Source organism: Rhinopithecus roxellana, chromosome 16, assembly GCF_007565055.1.
Source record: "Rhinopithecus roxellana isolate Shanxi Qingling chromosome 16, ASM756505v1, whole genome shotgun sequence".
Lineage (NCBI taxonomy): Eukaryota > Metazoa > Chordata > Mammalia > Primates > Cercopithecidae > Rhinopithecus > Rhinopithecus roxellana.
In genome coordinates this window covers 104,713,454-104,733,406 of record NC_044564.1, presented here as the reverse complement: position 1 = coordinate 104,733,406, position 19,953 = coordinate 104,713,454, and the positions used below count along the sequence as shown (strand labels likewise).

At 35.2% G+C, this 19,953-nt stretch overlaps 1 protein-coding gene and 1 pseudogene across 1 annotated transcript; both read right to left on the bottom strand.

Moving 5' to 3' along the window:
• Positions 1-5,484: 5,484 nt before the first annotated feature.
• On the bottom strand, positions 5,485-6,434 carry LOC104660376 (annotated as a pseudogene).
• A 5,641-nt stretch (positions 6,435-12,075) lies between these two features.
• On the bottom strand, positions 12,076-13,027 carry LOC104660375 (olfactory receptor 13C2-like). Its single transcript, XM_010360719.2, is given in 3 exon segments — positions 12,076-12,362; positions 12,365-12,916; positions 12,919-13,027. Coding segments are annotated over 3 exon segments (948 nt in total).
• Between the last annotated feature and the right edge of the window lie 6,926 nt (positions 13,028-19,953).

The following is a 19,953-nucleotide window of genomic DNA, read 5'->3' as shown; positions in this document are numbered from 1 at the left end:
ATACTATGCAGCCATAAAAAAGGATGAGTTTGCGTCCTTTGTAGGGACATGGATGCAACTGGAAACCATCATTCTTAGCAAACTATCACAAGAACAGAAAAACAAACACCACATGTTCTCACTCATAGGTGGGAACTGAACAATGACATCACATGGACTTGGGAAGGGGAACATCACACATCGGGGCCTATCATGGGGAGGGGGAAGAGGGGAGGGATTGCATTGGGAGTTATACCTGATATAAATGATGAATTGATGGGTGCTGACGCGTTGATGGGTGCAGCACACCAACATGGCACAAGTATACATATGTAACAAACCTGCACGTTATGCACATGTACCCTAGAACTTGAAGTATTATAAAAATAAATTAAAAATAATAATAATACTAATAATAAAATAAATAAATAAATAAGAAATTTAAAAAAGAATTATTTGTGTAGATGGAGGGAAGTTAGGGGGAAGAGTCTGGAAATGTTTTCATTTTGTTCTCAATTTTAAAGGATACTTTCACTGAGTGTACACTTGTTGGTTGGCAATTTTTTTTCAACATTTAAAAAATACTGTTCTTTATATTTGGTATCCATTGTATCTGCTGAGAAGTTGCCTCTGTTTTGTTTCTGCTTCTTTGAAAAAATGTGTCTTCTTTTTTCTTTTAGTTGTTTTTATATTTTCTCTTTAGAGTTGGTCTCTGAAATTTTATAACAAGGTTCTTATAGGTGGCTTTTTTTAACTCATCCTCCTTGATGTTGTAGATCTCTTTAAATCTGTGGCTTGATGTCTTTCATAAGTTTAACAAGTTCATTCGACATTTGCCATTTTTTCTTCCATTCCATTTCTCTTTCTCCTGTCCCTCTGAGCATCTAGTTAGATATATGTTAGATTTTTCCATTATATTCCATGTAGCTCTCACAGTACTTTCTGCATTTTACTTCCTTTGTTTTCTCCATGTGTCCAGTCTGATTATTTTCTACTGATCTACCTTCCAGCTTGTTAAGCCCTTCTTCAACCTTGTCTATTCTGCTATTAAATCTATGTATTTAGTTCTTAATACCAGTTATTGTGGTTTGGAAGTCCATAATTTCAATTTTTAAAATATAATATTAAGTTGTCTGTTGAAGTCCTCATCTTGTTATCTATGCTCATGGCAGGTTAACATTAGTTTTTTAAAGTCTGTGTCTGATTACTTCTATATTTAGATCACCTGAGGGTCTTTCAATTGTCTGTTTTTGTCTCCTGGTCCTGTTTTCTTATTCTTTGTAATTTTTTATTAAATGCCAGATACTGCAGATGAAAAAAATGTAGAATCTCTGGGTGATGTTTTATTTATCTAAAGAAGATTTACTTTATCCTTCAGTAGAAACCCAGAGTAAGGGAGATTGTCTTAGGTCAAAGACGGGTTGAAATAACTTAGAGTTGGATTTTAGACTTTGTAAATATAAGCCAAAATCTAATTCACCTCCTTTTCTTAGATTGTCTTCTCTGGAGTCTCCAGAGTCCCAACTGAGATTCTAGAGATTTCATTAAAAAGCTTTTTTTTCCTTAGGTCCCAGACTCCAATTTTGATCTCATAACCACATGAGGCAGCCACAATCTCACCTAACATTCTTAGTTATTTTTTGTACAGTCCTGGCTTCTTGTTCTGACTAGCCTAGAGTCAGCAAATGCCTCATGTGGAAAACCAATGATGACAGTGGGGAGCACTCATCTGTACATCCCTTCAGTTTGAGACCTTGCCCTCTAAAGAACAGGGTGTCTTAGCTGGTCCAAAGTTCATGTTTTGTTTTGTCTTCCTAGACCCAAGACAATGCCAAAATCTATTTTCACTTTTTCTGTCTCTTGATAGCAGCCCTCTGCCCAGTTTCTCAGCCTATCAAGCAATAATTAAGAATCAGCAAATGTCCCAAGAGAACAAAAGAGGCGTACAGAAGGTTTGGCTCATTTAAATAGACTTCTCTTTTCTTCAGAATCTTAGCTCTTTATATTCTGACTTCTACAGAAATAATTACGTCCATTTACTTTAAAAAACATTTCTGGCTGGGAAGAGATTGCCCTCTATGGGCTAGTGAATTCTTAGAGATAGCAAAAAACTCAGCCAGGACCTTGCCTCTGACATGGAAACTAACTAATCCAGAGCCATACCTTCTTTATCTGGCTCTTAAACCCTAGTTCCCAGTGACAATTGCCAGACAACCAGAGATCACTCCTTTAGCCCAAAGCCTGCAGAAATTATTCAAACCTTCCAATCCTAAACTGTTCACTGTGCCTTGACTTGCCTTTCCTGTGGAAACTCCAATAAAGGCAGTGGCCTAAACCTTCCCCGCACACCTGTTTTTTACCTTCTGACCATCCTGGTGGCTTCCCCATGTGGCCCTGTGTGATGTATCATGCCCCTTATCTCTAAGACTTGTGAGTATAATAAACTTTGCTTTCCTGACCCTCTTCTGTGTCTCCTCATGTGGCTGCACCTGACTAACGATTTCATAAAAGACTACAAAACAACTGTGTTTTGGGGACCTGATATTGGATCTGCAGTGGAAGGAAGATTGCTTCTGGTTATTGCTGTGCATATGTTTAGCATGTTTAGCACTTGAGAGTGTGTCAGTGCTGGCTGCCTTGTGCTATCCTATTCTTCTTATAATTGATATTCTGGATCAAAAAACATTTTAACCCTGGATATAGCTGTCACAAACACAAGCAATATTTATTATCACAGTGGAGTATTTAGGAGCTGAGAAAAATAAGGTAGAATGAGAAAATTTTACTTGAAAAATTTACCGTTGCCTGACATTGGCTATGGGCTATTTAAAACTAGGTTTTGAGTTCTTTAAAAATTAAGATTCTCTTTTCAGCAAATTGCAGAAAACATAAAATATTTTAGCACCAAAATATTATAGCAAATGTAAAGTAATTTCATACTATGAGGTATAAATGAGCTCCCAGGAATCCTATAAAACATTTTTCTAATGATATGAGTAAGGCAGCACAGAAGAGATGGAAATAAGTAAAAAAACACCTGGCCACTATCTGGTGTATAATACATATAAAGGAAATTACAAATTTCAAAGTAAATTGTGGAAAACATCATTGTAATAGAGTCTCTTGGTAAATTTTGATGTGGCCAATGTAACTGCACTATGAGTAGATTCTGAGACAGGATTTCTTGTGCCTTGGAGACAAGGAGATGGAGGCCCAAACCTCAGTGGAAAGCTTCACCAATTTTATCACAGACCAAGGTCAATTGTCCTGAATATTTTATGTTCCAACTTACATTCTGCCTGGAACCCAGTAATTGGAACTCATATCACTGAGCATTTGAAAATTTAAGGTGAAAAAATATACTTGAGGATAAAGCTTTTTTTTTTTTTTTTGAGAAGATGAAAAGGTTATCTATACTAATTGAGTCAGTGTTATTAACAATAAGCTGACATCCCTTCTAACTGGATCCAAATATTAAAAACGGAGCATATCTCTGTTTTTCAATAAGTATGGATCTATTTATTAAATATTCTGCCAAAATGTAACAGCAGTTAAATACTTTAAAAATTGTGTGTTTCTGACCAACATTTTCCATGGGGTCTGGGGAAACTAGACACAAATCTACGTGTCTGCAAATTTAAAGAGTATTACAGAGAGTAATGTTCTTTAGACTCATGGAGATTTCAGCATGAAAAAATATTACAGTCATAAAAATAGGGGTACGGTCTGAGAAATGCATAATTGGCACATCTTATTATGTTGTAAACATCATAGGGAATATTTACACAAACCTAGATGGTATAGCCTACTATACACTTAAGCTACATAGCACAGTCTATTGCTCCTAGGTTGCAAAGCTAATACAGCATGCTACTGTACTGAACACTATAAGCAATTGTGTCACAATGGTATTTGTGTATCTAAAATAACTAAACACAGAAAAGTTACAGTAAAAATATATAATCTCATGAGACCACTATCATATGTTATCTGTCATTGATCAAAACATTGTTAAATGGCACATGACTTTAGTTCCTTATAGTTTTAGTTAATCTTACATCAGTATTCATTCTGTATGCAGGTCATGGCCTCCAGAATTTCCTCAGAACCTCCAAATTTCCTTGACATTGGTCTGAGCAACAAAGAAGTGTCTTCACATAAAGAAGACACTTAATGAACTATATATGAAAACCCTGGAGACTTGATTTTTAGAACTCAAGGTAGTTCATGGCTATGATAACTCAAGATAATATTAAATAATATATTTCCCCCAGGTTTTTATAGATAACAGAACATCAGTTTCCCCAGGCCAGTGGAGAATGAAAACTATGGCTTTTAATGTTAGTCTTTTCAGAGTCACGACAGACAACACATCCCGACTCTTCAAACTACCCCAGAATTTAGGGACCAAGAGTAACATCTCATTTTTAAAGATTTCATTTTACATAGCTTTTAGAATAATAGAGGCTGTCTGTAAGAGCCTGAAAAGGGTAATTGCAAGAAGAATATCAAGGATGTCTTATAAAGCAATGGCATACACAAATCGATAGAACAAAAAGAAGTATATGTGCAAATGTATGGCTATGAAGCAATTTTAAGAGAACTGCCAAATCCCTAGCAATGATAGGCAACAAGGGAGTATTTGAAATTTTCTATTTGTCTATAGATATTATCCCATTACATTCTGATGTTAAGGATAAGTTATAGGCCAAGGTGTAGAAGCTCAAAATAGACTCATCATTATATACCCCTCATCTAATAAAATACAAGCCAATAAGCATAATTTTCTAATAAGACAGCTAACATGTTCCAGTAAAAAATGCAGAGTTGTTTTGCTTTGAATCCTCATTCTTTTACTTGTTATTTAATGATCACATATCATTTTAGATGAGTTGGTTGCCTATCTCTCCAAAATAAAAAAGAAAAGACAACCGAAGACGTAAAAGAACTGCACGCTGAAAACTATAAAACATTGATTTAAAAAATTGAAGAAGACATAAGTAAACTGAAAGATATTACATGTTCGTGGATTGGAAAAATTAATATTGTGAAATGCCCATATTACCTAAAGCAATCTACAGATTCAATGCAATCCCTATCAAAATTCCAATGTCATTTTTCATAAAAATTGAAACAACAATCCTAAAATTTACATGGAACTAGAAGACACCCTGCCTGGGAAAGAAATATGGAGCAAAAACAAAGCTGACAGCATCATATGCTGCAATTTTAAAATATGTTATAAAGTTATTGTAATCAAAAGAGCATGGTACTCAGATAAAAATACACATATCAACCAATGGAATAGAATAGAAACTATTTCCAAACACTGAAATTTATTTATTTACTTCTTTTCATTAGGTATTGCAATCAGAGAAGTGTATTTTGGAGCTTTAGAACTTTGAGAGATGAATGTGAAACAGCAACAAGTACCCATCTGTTTAACCCTGGTTTTTCTCATTGATTTCCACATTGTGATTATAAAATTACTCGTACCTTTCTCATTTACTTGTGAAAAACTTTTCTTCTCAGTAGGTGTTTTACTGACTCCTTCACATCCTTGTTTCTAAGACTAGATTAAAGGATTCATCATGGGAGTCATCACCCTGTAGCTTATGAATATAAGTTTGTCAGTGGCATCCAAGTCATCTGAATTGTCTCCTTAAACTTGGGCTTCATGTACATGGAGAGGAAGGTCCCACAGAATATTATGACCACAGTCAGATGGGCTGAGCAGGTAGAGAAAGCTTTGCTTCTCTCCTCAGAAGAGCTAATTTGGAAGATGCTCACAATGATTAACGTGTAAGAGACAATGATTAATAACAAAGGTGTCAGTATGAACAATGTTGTGGCCATGAGCATGATGAACTCATTGCCTGAGATGTCAGCACAGGCCAATTTCATGACAGCCAGAATTTCATAGGTGAAATGATTGATGATGTTATTCCTGCAGAAAGGCAATTGTACCACAAACACTGTTTGTACTGCAGAATTGACAGCTCCTATGATACAGGACCCAACTACCGTGGACACATAGGCATCCTTGCTCATGATGATGGGATATCTCAGAGGGTTGCAGATAGCCACATAGCGGTCAAAGGCCATCATGCCCAGGAGCACACACTCTGTTGTCCCTATGGCCAATCCAAGGAACATCTGCACTGCATAGCCAGAAAAGGAAATGGTCTTTCTTTCTGAAAGCAAGCTCACCAAGGTGGAGGGAATAGAGGTGGTGGTGTAGCAGATGTCCAAGAAGGAGAGGTTCCCCAGAAAGAAGTACATAGGGGTGTGAAGGTGAGGGTCCAAGATGTTGATTAAAATGAGAGTACCATTTCCCAGAAGATGACCACATACATTATGAAGATTAGCGCAAACAAGAGTAACTTAAGCCTTGGGTAACCAGAAAGTCCCTTCAGAAAAAATTCCACCAGAATGGTTTGGTTTTCCCATTCCATTTTACTCTCTCTTTAACCCGTAAGACAGAGCATGTTAAGACAAATATTTATCTTACTCTGATTACTTTCAAGCATGTATCAATGAATATGTACCATAATTCCCAAGGAAAAAGAAAAATAAAAAAGGAAAAGACCAAACAAAGAAGAGAGAGCATAAAGAAAAGTGGACAGAAAAGAGGGAATTATGAATGGAAAGAGGGAAGGGAATGAATGAATGAGTGAATAGAGAGAAGGAAGGGAAGACAAAACTAACATGTTTTGTGCTACAGCCATTTAATTCATTTAATCTCATCACAGTTCTAGGAGAGGGGTATTAGTATCCACATTTTACAGATGAATAAATCAAAGTGGGTATGTTAAGTAAACTTGATCAAAGGTAAATAGCATATAGCAGAGCTGAGATTCAAACCTAAATCTTCTTGTTGAAGCCTGAACTTTTTGTCATATTTGTCATCACATATGTAAGCTGAAGGTTATAATAGAAATGAGCATTGTATTATGTATAACTGAACACTAAACTATTTTTATTGGCTATAAATCACCACACAATAGATCAATGCTCTTATCACTCCTTGAAATTATACTAGGTCACGTATATTGTCTCTCTTTCCCAGTAAAATGTAAACTTCATTCATTAGGGCTGGTACTTATTCTTGCTTAATTCCACAGCCTCTGTAGGTAGAACAGAACAGACACCAAGGCAAATGTTCAAAAACATCTGTTGGATGAATGGACAAAATCAAAGGCAAAATAATTGCTACATTTCTTACTCTGCGCCAATCCTCCATTGTTTTCTTTGTGCATTACATAATGGAGTCTCAATAGCAAGCCTATGAGGTAATTACTGTTCCTATTAGTATCACCAAGCCTACTGTGTAGAGGAGAAAATAAGGCACAGAAAAGTTAAGTAATTTTCTTAAGGTCAATTTCATACAGCCAAATAAATGAAAGAGCCAGGACTTAACCCCAAGCAGTATGGCTTCAGAATTCGAACTCTTATGACTCAAAACTTAATACTCAAAACTTAATAACTTAATACTTAAAGAGAATTTGCAAAGAGAATTTGGCTTATGGGGTAGAATACCTTGTAATCTAATTAACAGTATTAATATTTCAAAAGAAATATCAGATAAAAAATGTGAGTGGTCAGAAAGGGGATTTCAATATAGTAACGTGATAACATTGATTTTGGTGTTCCATATTTTGCTAGAAAAGTACTCATAACAAATGTTGTCACAGAGTTGCATTTGATCTTTATAATTCGTGTGTCCTCCCTTACACGAAAAGTTCTCATTTTCATTATGATGCCAGTTTGACTTTTTTCCCCTTTATTCGACTCACAAGAGGTTTTCCTATATTACAGGTCTTTGAAAAAAATGCAGCTTTAGGATAGATTTATTCTTGACTTTTTGCATTTCATTAAGTTTCTGTCTTCATAAATTTCTTGTTTATTCAGATCTATTTTTCTAATTTTCTGATTTCTAATTTCTATTTCTAATTCTATTTTTCTAACTTCTTGAAATAAGAAGAAAAATTTCTTCTTGAAATAAGAAGAAAATTCTTATTTCCTTCTTCTTACTTCTCTATTTCTTTCTCTAATGAAGGCACTTAGAGCATTTTTTGTTTTATTACAGACTTTGTATTCTGTGGGAATTTTTTTACTGGTTTCTAGATAATTTTTTTGTTTTTCTGTTAAGTTCCTCTTGAATCCAAGCATCTTTCTTCATTATTTAGTGATTAGGCATTTTCATTCTATTTTTACTATTTACTTCCCATTTTATTTTATGTATGTATGTATGTATTTACTCATTTATTTATTTTTCTGAGATGGAGTCTCCCTCTATCATTCACGCTGGAGTGCAGTGGTGCGATCTCGGCTCACTGCAGCCTCCACCTCCCTAGTTCAAGTGATTCTCCTGTCTCAGCCTTCTGACTAGCTGGGACTACAGGCATGCACTACCACGTCTGGCTAATTTTTGTATTTTTGGTAGAGACAGGGTTTCACCATGTTGGCCAGGCTGGTCTTGAACCTCTGACCTCAAGTGATCCACCCACCTCAGCCTCCCAAAGTGCTGGGGTTACAGGCATGAGCCACCGCGCCCAGCCCCATTTTATTTTAATATGAAAACATGACCTATAATTCTGTAGTTTGCACATTTTGTAGTATTTGACTATTTTACAATAAGCACATATTTCCTTTGGAATTTTAGATCTATAAATAAAATAAAGGTAGTTGTCATCCAAAAACAGCATAAAAAATTTCATAATTTCAAAGTTAAAATATTACTTACACACCATAAATTAGGAGCCCCCGTTTTTGTAAAGTGTGTGTTATCTTTACTAAAACAAAACAAGCTATTTTTATAGTCTTTTCTGAAAGATTAGTGCTAATATTAAATTCCTCCCCTTCTCATATCTCAATTAATGTCAGATCTTCCCCTAATTTAAGGTTTAATTCCTATCAATTGTGATTATGCATCATTTTTGGACAGAGCATGTGATGGTGTCAAGGTTCTTTCATAAATAATTAAATTAATTTTCTTTTGTAAGTTATTTTCCAGAAATGTAAAATACTTGCTATGAAAGTTGAGAAGCAGGTAATAGTTTCTTTGATCATTTCAGATATGCTGCCAAGAAATACTGGTGTTAGATGTCATGACAAGCAACCTGGAAAAGTAAACATGCTGTAGTATGAAGAATAACTAACTCAAGAAAGAATAGCCAGGTGTGTATGCTTGTCTTTAACTTGCATACTTTGAGATTTGGGCAAGATGTATTAACTTCCATAAGCTTTGTGGCCTCATCTATGAGATAGTGACACTATAGCCCAGATCACAGGATTTTAGAGAGATGATGTATGTGAATTAGCTGATAGCAAACATATTACTACTTTTTTTTTTTTTTTTTTTTTTTGAGATGGAGTCTTGCTCTGTTGCCCAGGATGGAGTGCAGTGGCGCGATCTCGGCTCACTGCAAGCTCTGCTTCCCAGCTTCACACAATTCTCCTGCCTCAGCCTCCCGAGTAGCTGGGACTACAGGCGCCCACCACCACAGCCGGCTAATTTTTTGTATTTTTAGTAGAGATGGGGTTTCACCATGTTAGCCAGGATGGTCTCAATCTCCTGACCCCGTGATCCGCCCGCCTTGGCCTCCAAAGCTACATTTTTAAGTGCCCATTTCAGAAGTCCCCAGGACCCTAAAAAGTTGACATAATCTCAAGCTTAGAATATTTGGAAATTGGGCAGGCATAAAAGTGTACGAAAATGATGAAATAATTTGTTGGATTAAGAGCAATGAAATTTTGCCATTTTTGCTGTGTCTCTACTCTTAAATCCCAATCATGAACCTGCCTTGGGACTTCAGCGGGATATAAAAGTATGTGTTTTGCTCCTGTTGCACCTCCTTCCATATAATTTTCCTATTCATGGATATAAATACATATTGAATCATATTATAAATGTCATGTTCTAAATTGAGTGCAATGGGAGTAAAGAGGGTAAGAATACAGAGAAATACTTACCTTTGTAGATTTTGCTATCTGGTAGAATTTTCACCAGGAACATGCACACACTAGACATATACAAACTAACACACACACACGCACGCACACACACGCACGCGCACACACGCACACATGCGCACACACACACAGACACACACACGCACGCACACGCACAGACACACACGCACACACACACAGACACACACACACACGCACACACACACACAGATACATACCTGGTATATCAGATAAGTTTATCTTACTTTGTCTCCAAATTACAGAAAACAAGTTGCTAACAACAAAATCATCCTCCTTAAGCTTTTAAAATAAATTTTCTGAGTGAAAACTCCTCCAGAGGCCCAAGTATTAAAAGAAAGCATTATGTCAGTGTTATAATGATAGTGTATTTTGCCCAGCAAATTTGAACACATAAATATATCAAGACAGGTAACATACCTTTATTTTCTTCAGACGTTGATTCTACAACCCTGTGAGAGAAAAACTCTCCTAATACTCTCCTGTGAGGAGAAATGTGCGTTTTAAAATTTCTTCTTGCTTTAACTAATTTTCTATCAAAAATTTATAAATCTGATATAAGACTATGGAGCTACCTCAGTCACCCCAGAGAATTAATGAGGGTGGCTGGATTTAAGTTGTGAAGGAAAACAATATTAGAACTTGAGGATTCAAGACAGCCTGCCTGTCGGTCAAACATAAAATGCCTGACTTCCAGGGCTTTCGACCTACCTGGAATTCCTAGTGGGTGCAAAAAGTCCAATGAACTGGTGTATGGGAACTCATAGATTCTCATAGCCTATTTTGTCAGGATGTAAATTTAATTATCAACGATCTCAACTCTTGCCATCAGATTTAATCTGTAAACAGCTATGATGGATATATTTAAATATAGTTTGTGACTGTTTAATATTCCATCCACTAAAATTAACAAGTGAACTTGGGAAGATTAAATGAGTGACTAAACCCAAAAGATTCCACAAGCAGGTAATTCTTATTTGTCTGTGTAAAACATGTTCATGCCCAATATAATCTACATTCACTGGTCCATTAATAAAAATTGATTCAGCCAAACTGATTACCTAGAATGTGGTTCACTCCTGAGCACACTCTGTCATTCATCTTGGGCTGTAAATTTAAAATGTTCTTCACATAGAGTAAAAAGTTGACATAAAAACCAAGGAAAAGCAATATAATGTCTGAGATTCCCAAATCCTCTTCTTCCTCAAATCAACCTGGTTAGTAACAGAGACAAGACTGGAACAATATTCATACTAAAAATCAAGAGCTTGGATATTCTTCTAAGACTTGGAAAAATATTGGAATTCCCTCGGGATAGCAAAGAAATCTGGCATCTTCTAAATGGGCATTGATAGGACACTCCATTCAACCCAAAACTAGTCCACATTATTATCTGGACCAGTAGACTGATTTTCAAACCCATTTTTAATTTTACAAAATGTTCTTTATGCAAAAGCCAACATATAAGTTAAAGCAAAGAAAGACCATAAAGCAGGATATCCTGATTGATTGCATAGGCCCTGCTTTTAAACTCTATCTACTCCCTTGATAGTCCCAAATACTCAGCTTCACACATGAAAAAAATGTAATACAGAAAAAGAAAATAGTATTTAATGACTTAACAGGATCTGGAGATTAATGTGAAACTATAACACAAGGCTTGTCACTGGAAAATGTGAGTGCAGTATGTTGGGGTTTTCTCCATTTTGCTTTTTCTCAACAGATGGCTTTATTTATTTTGAAAGATTCAATTAAATGTTGCCTATGAAATAATGTTATGCAAAAAAGTGAACATAAAAAGGCACATTGCAACCAATTCCAATGCATTAAAAAAAAACCATAATATGAAAGATATTGTTCAAAATGTTGAAAAGGGGCCATTTCCCACTATTAGAGTAATAGGTAACCCCTCTTTCTTCATCCTACTGCCCTGTATCTTGCAAATTCTCTAGAGTGAACATGCAATAATTTTGAAATGCTGTATCTCATTATTTTAACATAATATATGAAAATGCAGAAAAACAGTAAAAGTATCCAAAATTCTAACATAATTCTGAAGTTTCAACAATATCAAGTGTGTTCACACTCCAGTACATTTTGCACTCACTTGCTAAAGAACCTTCTGTTCAGTAGGTGTTTCACCGCCTCCTTCACATCCTTGTTTCTAAGACTGTAGATTAAAGGATTCAACATAGGAGTCATCACCCCACAGAACATGGATACAATTTTGTCAGTAGCTTCCAAGTCATCTGAATTAAGTGTCTTTTTAGACTCGGGCTTCAGGTACATGAAGAGGATGGTCCCATAGAATATTATGACCACAGTCAGATGGGCTGAGCAGGTAGAGAAAGCTTTGATTGCTCCCTCAGAAGAGCTAATTTGGAAGATACAACGATTAACGCATAAGAGACAATGATTAATAACAAAGGTGTCAGTATGAACAGTGTTGTGGCCGTAAGCATGATGAACTCATTGCCTGAGATGTCAGCACAGGCCAATTTCATGACAGCCAGAATTTCACACGTGATATAATTGATGATGTTATTCCTGCAGAAAGGCAATTGTACCACAAACACTGTTTGTACTGCAGAATTGACAGCTCCTATGATCCAGGACCCAACTACCGTGGACACATAGGCATCTTTGCTCATGATGATGGGATATCTCAGAGGGTTGCAGATAGCCACATAGCGGTCAAAGGCCATCATGCCCAGGAGCACACACTCTGTTGTTCCCATGGCCAATCCAAGGAACATCTGCACTGCACAGCCAGAAAGGGAAATGGTCTTTCTTTCTGAAAGCAAGCTCACCAAGGTGGAGGGAATAGAGGTGGTGGTGTAGCAGATGCCCAAGAAGGAGAGGTTCCCCAGAAAGAAGTACGTAGGGATGTGAAGGTGAGGGTCCAAGATGTTGATTAAAATGAGAGTACCATTTCCCAGAAGATGACCACATACATTATGAAGATTAGCGCAAACAAGAGTAACTTAAGCCTTGGGTAACCAGAAAGTCCCTTCAGAAAAAATTCCACCAGAATGGTTTGGTTTTCCCATTCCATTTTACTCTCTCTTTAACCCGTAAGACAGAGCATGTTAAGACAAATATTTATCTTACTCTGATTACTTTCAAGCATGTATCAATGAATATGTACCATAATTCCCAAGGAAAAAGAAAAATAAAAAAGGAAAAGACCAAACAAAGAAGAGAGAGCATAAAGAAAAGTGGACAGAAAAGAGGGAATTATGAATGGAAAGAGGGAAGGGAATGAATGAATGAGTGAATAGAGAGAAGGAAGGGAAGACAAAACTAACATGTTTTGTGCTACAGCCATTTAATTCATTTAATCTCATCACAGTTCTAGGAGAGGGGTATTAGTATCCACATTTTACAGATGAATAAATCAAAGTGGGTATGTTAAGTAAACTTGATCAAAGGTAAATAGCATATAGCAGAGCTGAGATTCAAACCTAAATCTTCTTGTTGAAGCCTGAACTTTTTGTCATATTTGTCATCACATATGTAAGCTGAAGGTTATAATAGAAATGAGCATTGTATTATGTATAACTGAACACTAAACTATTTTTATTGGCTATAAATCACCACACAATAGATCAATGCTCTTATCACTCCTTGAAATTATACTAGGTCACGTATATTGTCTCTCTTTCCCAGTAAAATGTAAACTTCATTAGGGCTGGTACTTATTCTTGCTTAATTCCACAGCCTCTGTAGGTAGAACAGAACAGACACCAAGGCAAATGTTCAAAAACATCTGTTGGATGAATGGACAAAATCAAAGGCAAAATAATTGCTACATTTCTTACTCTGCGCCAATCCTCCATTGTTTTCTTTGTGCATTACATAATGGAGTCTCAATAGCAAGCCTATGAGGTAATTACTGTTCCTATTAGTATCACCAAGCCTATTGTGTACAGCGGAAAATAAGGCACAGAAAAGTTAAGTAATTTTCTTAAGGTCAATTTCATACAGCCAAATAAATGAAAGAGCCAGTACTTAACCCCAAGCAGTATGGCTTCAGAATTCGAGTTCACATACTCATTTTGCAAAGAGAATTTGGCTCACGGACTAGAATACCTTGTAATCTAATTAACAGTACTAATATTTCAAAAGAAATATCAGATAAAAACTGTGATTGTTGCCTGTAATCCCAGCACTTTGGGAGGCCAAGACGGGCGGATCACAAGGTCAGGAGATCGAGACCATCCTGGGTAACACGGTGAAACCCCGTCTCTACTAAAAAATACAAAAAACTAGCCGGGTGAGGTGGCAGGCGCCTGTAGTCCCAGCTACTCGGGAGGCTGAGGCAGGAGAATGGTGTAAACCCGGGAGGCGGAGCTTGCAGTGAGCCGAGATCCGGCCACTGCACTCCAGCCTGGGCGACAGAGCCAGACTCCGTCTCAAAAAAAAAAAAAAAAAAAAAAAAAAACAAAAACAAAAAAAAACAACTGTGATTGTTCAGAAAGAAGATTTCAATATGGTAATTTGATAGCAGTTGATTTTGATACTTTATATTTTGCTAGAAAAGTACTCATTTCTGTAACAAATGCTTTGTCACAGAGTTGCATTTGATCTTTATAATTCTTGTGTCCTCCCTCACATGAAAAGTTCTCATTTTCATTATGATGCCTGTTTGACTTTCTTTTTTTCCTTTATTCGACTCCCAAGGGGTTTTCCTATATAACAAGTCTTTAAAAAAAAAAAAAAACAGCTTTAGGATAGATTTATCCTCTTGACTTTTTGCATTTCATTAAGTTTCTGTCTTCATAAGTTTCTTGTTTATTTGGATCTATTTTTCTAATTTTCTGATTTCTAATTTCTATTTTCTATATTCTAATACTATTTTTCTAATTTCTTGAAATAAGAAAAATTCTTATTTCCTCCTCCTTACTCCTCTATTTCTTGCTCTAATGAAGGCACTTAGAGTACTTTTTGTTTTATTATAGATTTAGTATTTTATGAGAATTTTTTTACTGGTTTCTAGATAATTATTTTCATTTTTCTGTTTAGTTCCTCTTAAATCCAAACATCTTTCTTCATTATTTAGTGATTAGGTATTTTCATTCTATCTTTATTATTTTTTTCCTTTTTATTTTAATTTATTTATTTATATTTTTTTCTGAGACAAAGTCTCGCTCTGTCATTCAATCTGGGGTGCAGTGGCACCATCTTGGCTCACTGTAGCCTCTACCTCCCTGGTTCAAGTGATTCTCCTGTCTCAGCCTTCTGAGTAGCTGGGACTACAGGCATGCACCACCACGCCTGGCTAATTTTTGTGTCTTTGGTAGAGACAGGGTTTCTCCGTGTTGCCCTTGCTGGTCTTGCACTCCTGAACTCAAGTGATCTGCCCACCTCAGCCTCTCAAAGTGCTGGGGTCAGAGGCATGAGCCACCACGCCCAGGCCCATTTTATTTTAGTAGAAAACCTGACCTATAATTCTCTAGTTATGAACTTTTGTGCAGCCAATTACATGATGTATGTTGTAAATGTTAACAAAAAAATGTGATTTCTCTTTGGGAAAATACATAGTTTTAAATACATGGACAAAACATGTATACATGTAAAATTTATTAAATATATTATTAAAATCTTTGAAATAACCTATTTTCTGCCACCTAGATTTAATGAATTCTATGTAAATATTGTTATCAAATTCTTGTATACCTAGGATCCTTTTGTTATATAGGCTTAGTTTCTATGTTGTTTAGTGTAGATAGATTTATGCTTAATATATCATCTTCATAAATTATAACTTATTGTTAATGATGTATCTTTATTCTATTTGACACTTTAAAGTTTAATTCTACTTTTATGATATTGAGATTACACTCCCGCATTCTTTTAGTTTGCTTTTGTCTGCTATCTCTTTGTACAACTTATTTTTAACTTCTCTTTTTTACTTTATTTAAAGCATACTACTTTTAAATAACAAATATCTGAGTACGTTTTAACTACTTTTTAAATGTTGGAGTCATTTATGAGAATATTCAGACTATTCTATTTACTTTAACAATTATTAATGTACTACATCTTATTCTTTCCATCATGCTTTATTTTTATTATTTGAATTATTGCATTTTCTTTTTCCCACTTTTTTATTTTCGCTAGTTGATGAAGTTGTCATTCACTATTTGTTTTCATTAACTTGAACACTGCTCATTTTTTTCATTCAGTAAGTGATTGCCTTCTTTTTCTCTCGTCTCATAATTTAACTTCTAAGGCCATAAACTGTTTTCTCCAGTAGGGTGTGCTCTAATCACCTTAATTATCCCTGAAATGGACATGAAGCCAAAACTCAGAATACTTTTGCTCCCCCACTTTTATCCTAATCTCCTAATTCCTAGGTTTTACTGGTAGAATACTTACAAAGTCCTTACAATCTGCCTTTCTGAGAGTTCTTTTCCAACCTTTAGATTATACAAGCTTGGATAGTCAATGTGTCTACCTGTCAATACATCTATTCATTGATCATCACTGATCCTTGAGGATTGTATTTATTGTTTTGTGTTTGATTATAGTATATTTGCAGAAATTTTCCTCAGATGAGAATGTGAGTAATATATACTCAGATCAATCCCTATAGATTATCAAATGTCTTCCTTTTATCTCGCAGGCAAAAGTTCATGAATTTTGACCTACACATTCTGTGTCTGGGATGTAGCTTAAGGAAATAAGATAGTTATATACAAAATGAAACACATAGTTATATATTTTATATATAGAAAATATGTTACATATAACATAAATATATGAATTATTATATATACAGTATACACACAAATTGTGCCTGTTATCATTAATTGACATATCTTTATCCTATTTGATACTTTATTAGCTGAAAAGAATATTTAAGAAACCAGTGACCAAAATGCCAGGGAACTTTCAACAGAAATTCTCTAATACCTTCCACTCTGTGGCAATATTTATCAAAATAACTAATACATACATATAACATTTGACCACAGACTTACTTCTCAGTAATTATCATACAGATATACTGGCACATGTCAAAGTGATTTTAGTACAAGTGGATTCATTAAAGTATTATTTGTAACAGCAGATGTAGCAAACAATTTAAATTTCCACAAGAAGAAAACATAGAAACAATGCAACACTATACTGCTGTCAAAAGCAGTAAGGAAGTTTTGTGCACTGATGAGGAAAGCTCTTCAAGAAACATTAAATGGAAAAGTAATCGTCAAACAGTGTATACGGCACACTATCATTTGTGTAAAAAAGATTATATATGTATATGTGTATATATACATGCACATATTTTTGCTCACACATAGAGTATCTCTAGAAAAATAAACAATAGCTTGTTATTCCCACAAAAGGGAATATATAGCTTATTAATTGGGGTGGGAGTGTTAACAGTATATCCTTTAGTACATTTTTAAAATTTTGAATCTTGTGAATATATTTCCTATTAATAAAATAATATTTAAGCTAAAGAGTTCTTGTTTGTGGATTCCTAGCCTTTCTCCTTTCATCTTTCCAATAGCACACTACATTAATGCCATCCATTGCCGTAGGACATAACCACATATGTTTGAAAATTGTTCTAACTTGTTCAATATCACACACTAAATGGTAATTGCTGAGGATGAACAGGTACTTTATAGTCACATTCCCAATACTTAAGATAATTTATTTAGTATCAATAGGACTTGCAGTACTATGTCTCATTTCCTACCAACAAGCTCTAGGCTATTCTTTGACCTGGCTTAGGGTCTAACATCCAATTCCATGTCACTTTTTTTCCACTAAACATGTTAATGTTTTTATGATCTAAGAAAGTTCCTGGAATAAAATTACATCTCAGTACATTTTGGCTATTATTCTTTTCCGTTTTCAGGTTCAAGGAGTCTTTTATCTTCAGAATCCTTCTTCCACCTAACATTATGAGGTAGTTTGCTCTGAATCTCAAGTCCATCTTCTCAATTTCAAGACATAATTAGTCTCCTCAGGATCACTTCAAACCCAACCTGATTTCCCTATTCTAATTCCTCCTATCATTCTGTAACTTTTTATAAAATTTACATTTTCTAGAATTCTTCAGATTTTCTTGACTAAGATATTAACTACTTGAGACCCCAAAGAGTATTTTGCAATGTGGAGTTCTTTGAATAATGGAGATTATATGCACACCTGTAAAAATCTGCTCTCTGCAAAAATCATTGTTTCATGAGCTACCTCTGTGCTACAAGATACACTATCAAGCATATTTCATAATATTGTCAAGGTCACAGACTTTGGAGGAGGCTTGGTTCAAATGTCATCTCTGCCCCTTATTAACTAGGTGACCTGGACATGTCTCTGATTGCTGTCGTCATCAGCAGAATGAAGATATGGACGACATCTATACCATGTACTTATGCATAAGATTAAATGAAATGATGTGTGTAACTCACTTAGCACAGGAATGGTTCCTCTTGTTAGTGGTTTCCTTCATGCTTGTCTTTTATGACTTTTCATTCTGTTAAGAGTTTTTTTACATCCCTGAACTAGTCATTTTCATCCTTCCATGAGGTCAGGGATATGTAGCTTACTTAGTCAGATTGCACACAATGTTCCAATAAATGGTATTATTTTCATTTTTTAAAAATTCTGATACATTTTATCACAGTCACTCCAACCCTTTGGATGCCAGTGAATTAGGTGGCAGAAAAGAAAAATTATCCATTTATAAAATTTATAAAATTACCTTTTATCGGAGTCAATCTATTTCATAAAAAAGATAGGGGTTTTTTCATGTTGATAAGTTTATTGTGTCCTCTTATACTTGATGGTTTTATTGGATATAAAATCTTGTCTTTTTTTTTGAAGCCTTTATTATTATTATTATTATTATTATTATTATTATTATACTTTAAGTTCTAGGATACATGTACACAACGTGCAGGTTTGTTACATATGTGTACATGTGCCATGTTGGTGTGCTGCACCCCTTAACTCATCATTTATATTAACTATAAAAGATAGGATTTTAATAAGGTGCCACTGTGTTCCTAGTTTGAAAACTTAACATGGCTGAGTTTTTCTTGACTAAAACTATTTTAACATCTTGAGCAAGCCTATTAACATAAAAGAGGAAAAGGAAAGTTACTATGACCTAATGACAGAAAAGCAAATATTCAAAATAGTCACCAAAACTAATGCAAGCACATAAGGATATTCCCTAAGATGGTCTCTTTCTGACTGTGCATTCCTTTGGCAAATTATATGTTTCAGATCCCAGGAGATTATTTAGCTTTTTTTTAGTTTTCCAAATTTGTCATAATGTTCTCATCACATGATATTGTTGTATAAAGGGTCCCTGGCACAGTATGTAGCACACAGTCCAACTTGTTCACGGGTAACTGAATCAAATGGACCTGAGTTACCACTAGGGAACCACAGTCAAGGATTTGTTTAATATGAATTCTATACTAAAGAACATACAGTCTACTATTTACTGTGTAATGAGCTTTAATTAGCTAAAGTAGATGACACAGTGTCCAAGTACTTTGTAATGTCATAAAAAACTGCACACTGACAAAAAGTAATTCATAAGGGCTGGGCAAATTCAGATTTTGTTCAATTGCCTTTGCAAGCAGAACTGCTCTTCTGGTCTCACGGCTTTTATTTTGTTCCTACTACATTCCAGCGAATAGACACTTAAATTCCATTTCCAGTATTCAAAGTCACTCTCAAATGAGGAAAAAAAAAAATCTCATTTTCAAACTGATTTAACTGATCAGTCCAAGTCTGGCTTACAGTTGAAACATTGTTCTTGTTTTTGCAATAACTAACCTCCAAACCAGAGGTTGTCTCTCTCTATAGGTTGCAACAGCAACAGACAATTTTGTCTTACTTTTCTACTTGCAGCCAGTCTTCATAGCCACTCATTAGTAGCTGAATCTCCAAAGAGGCAAGAAGAGTGAGTAATCATTTTGTCGTAGAAATTGATTGACTAGTTGATGT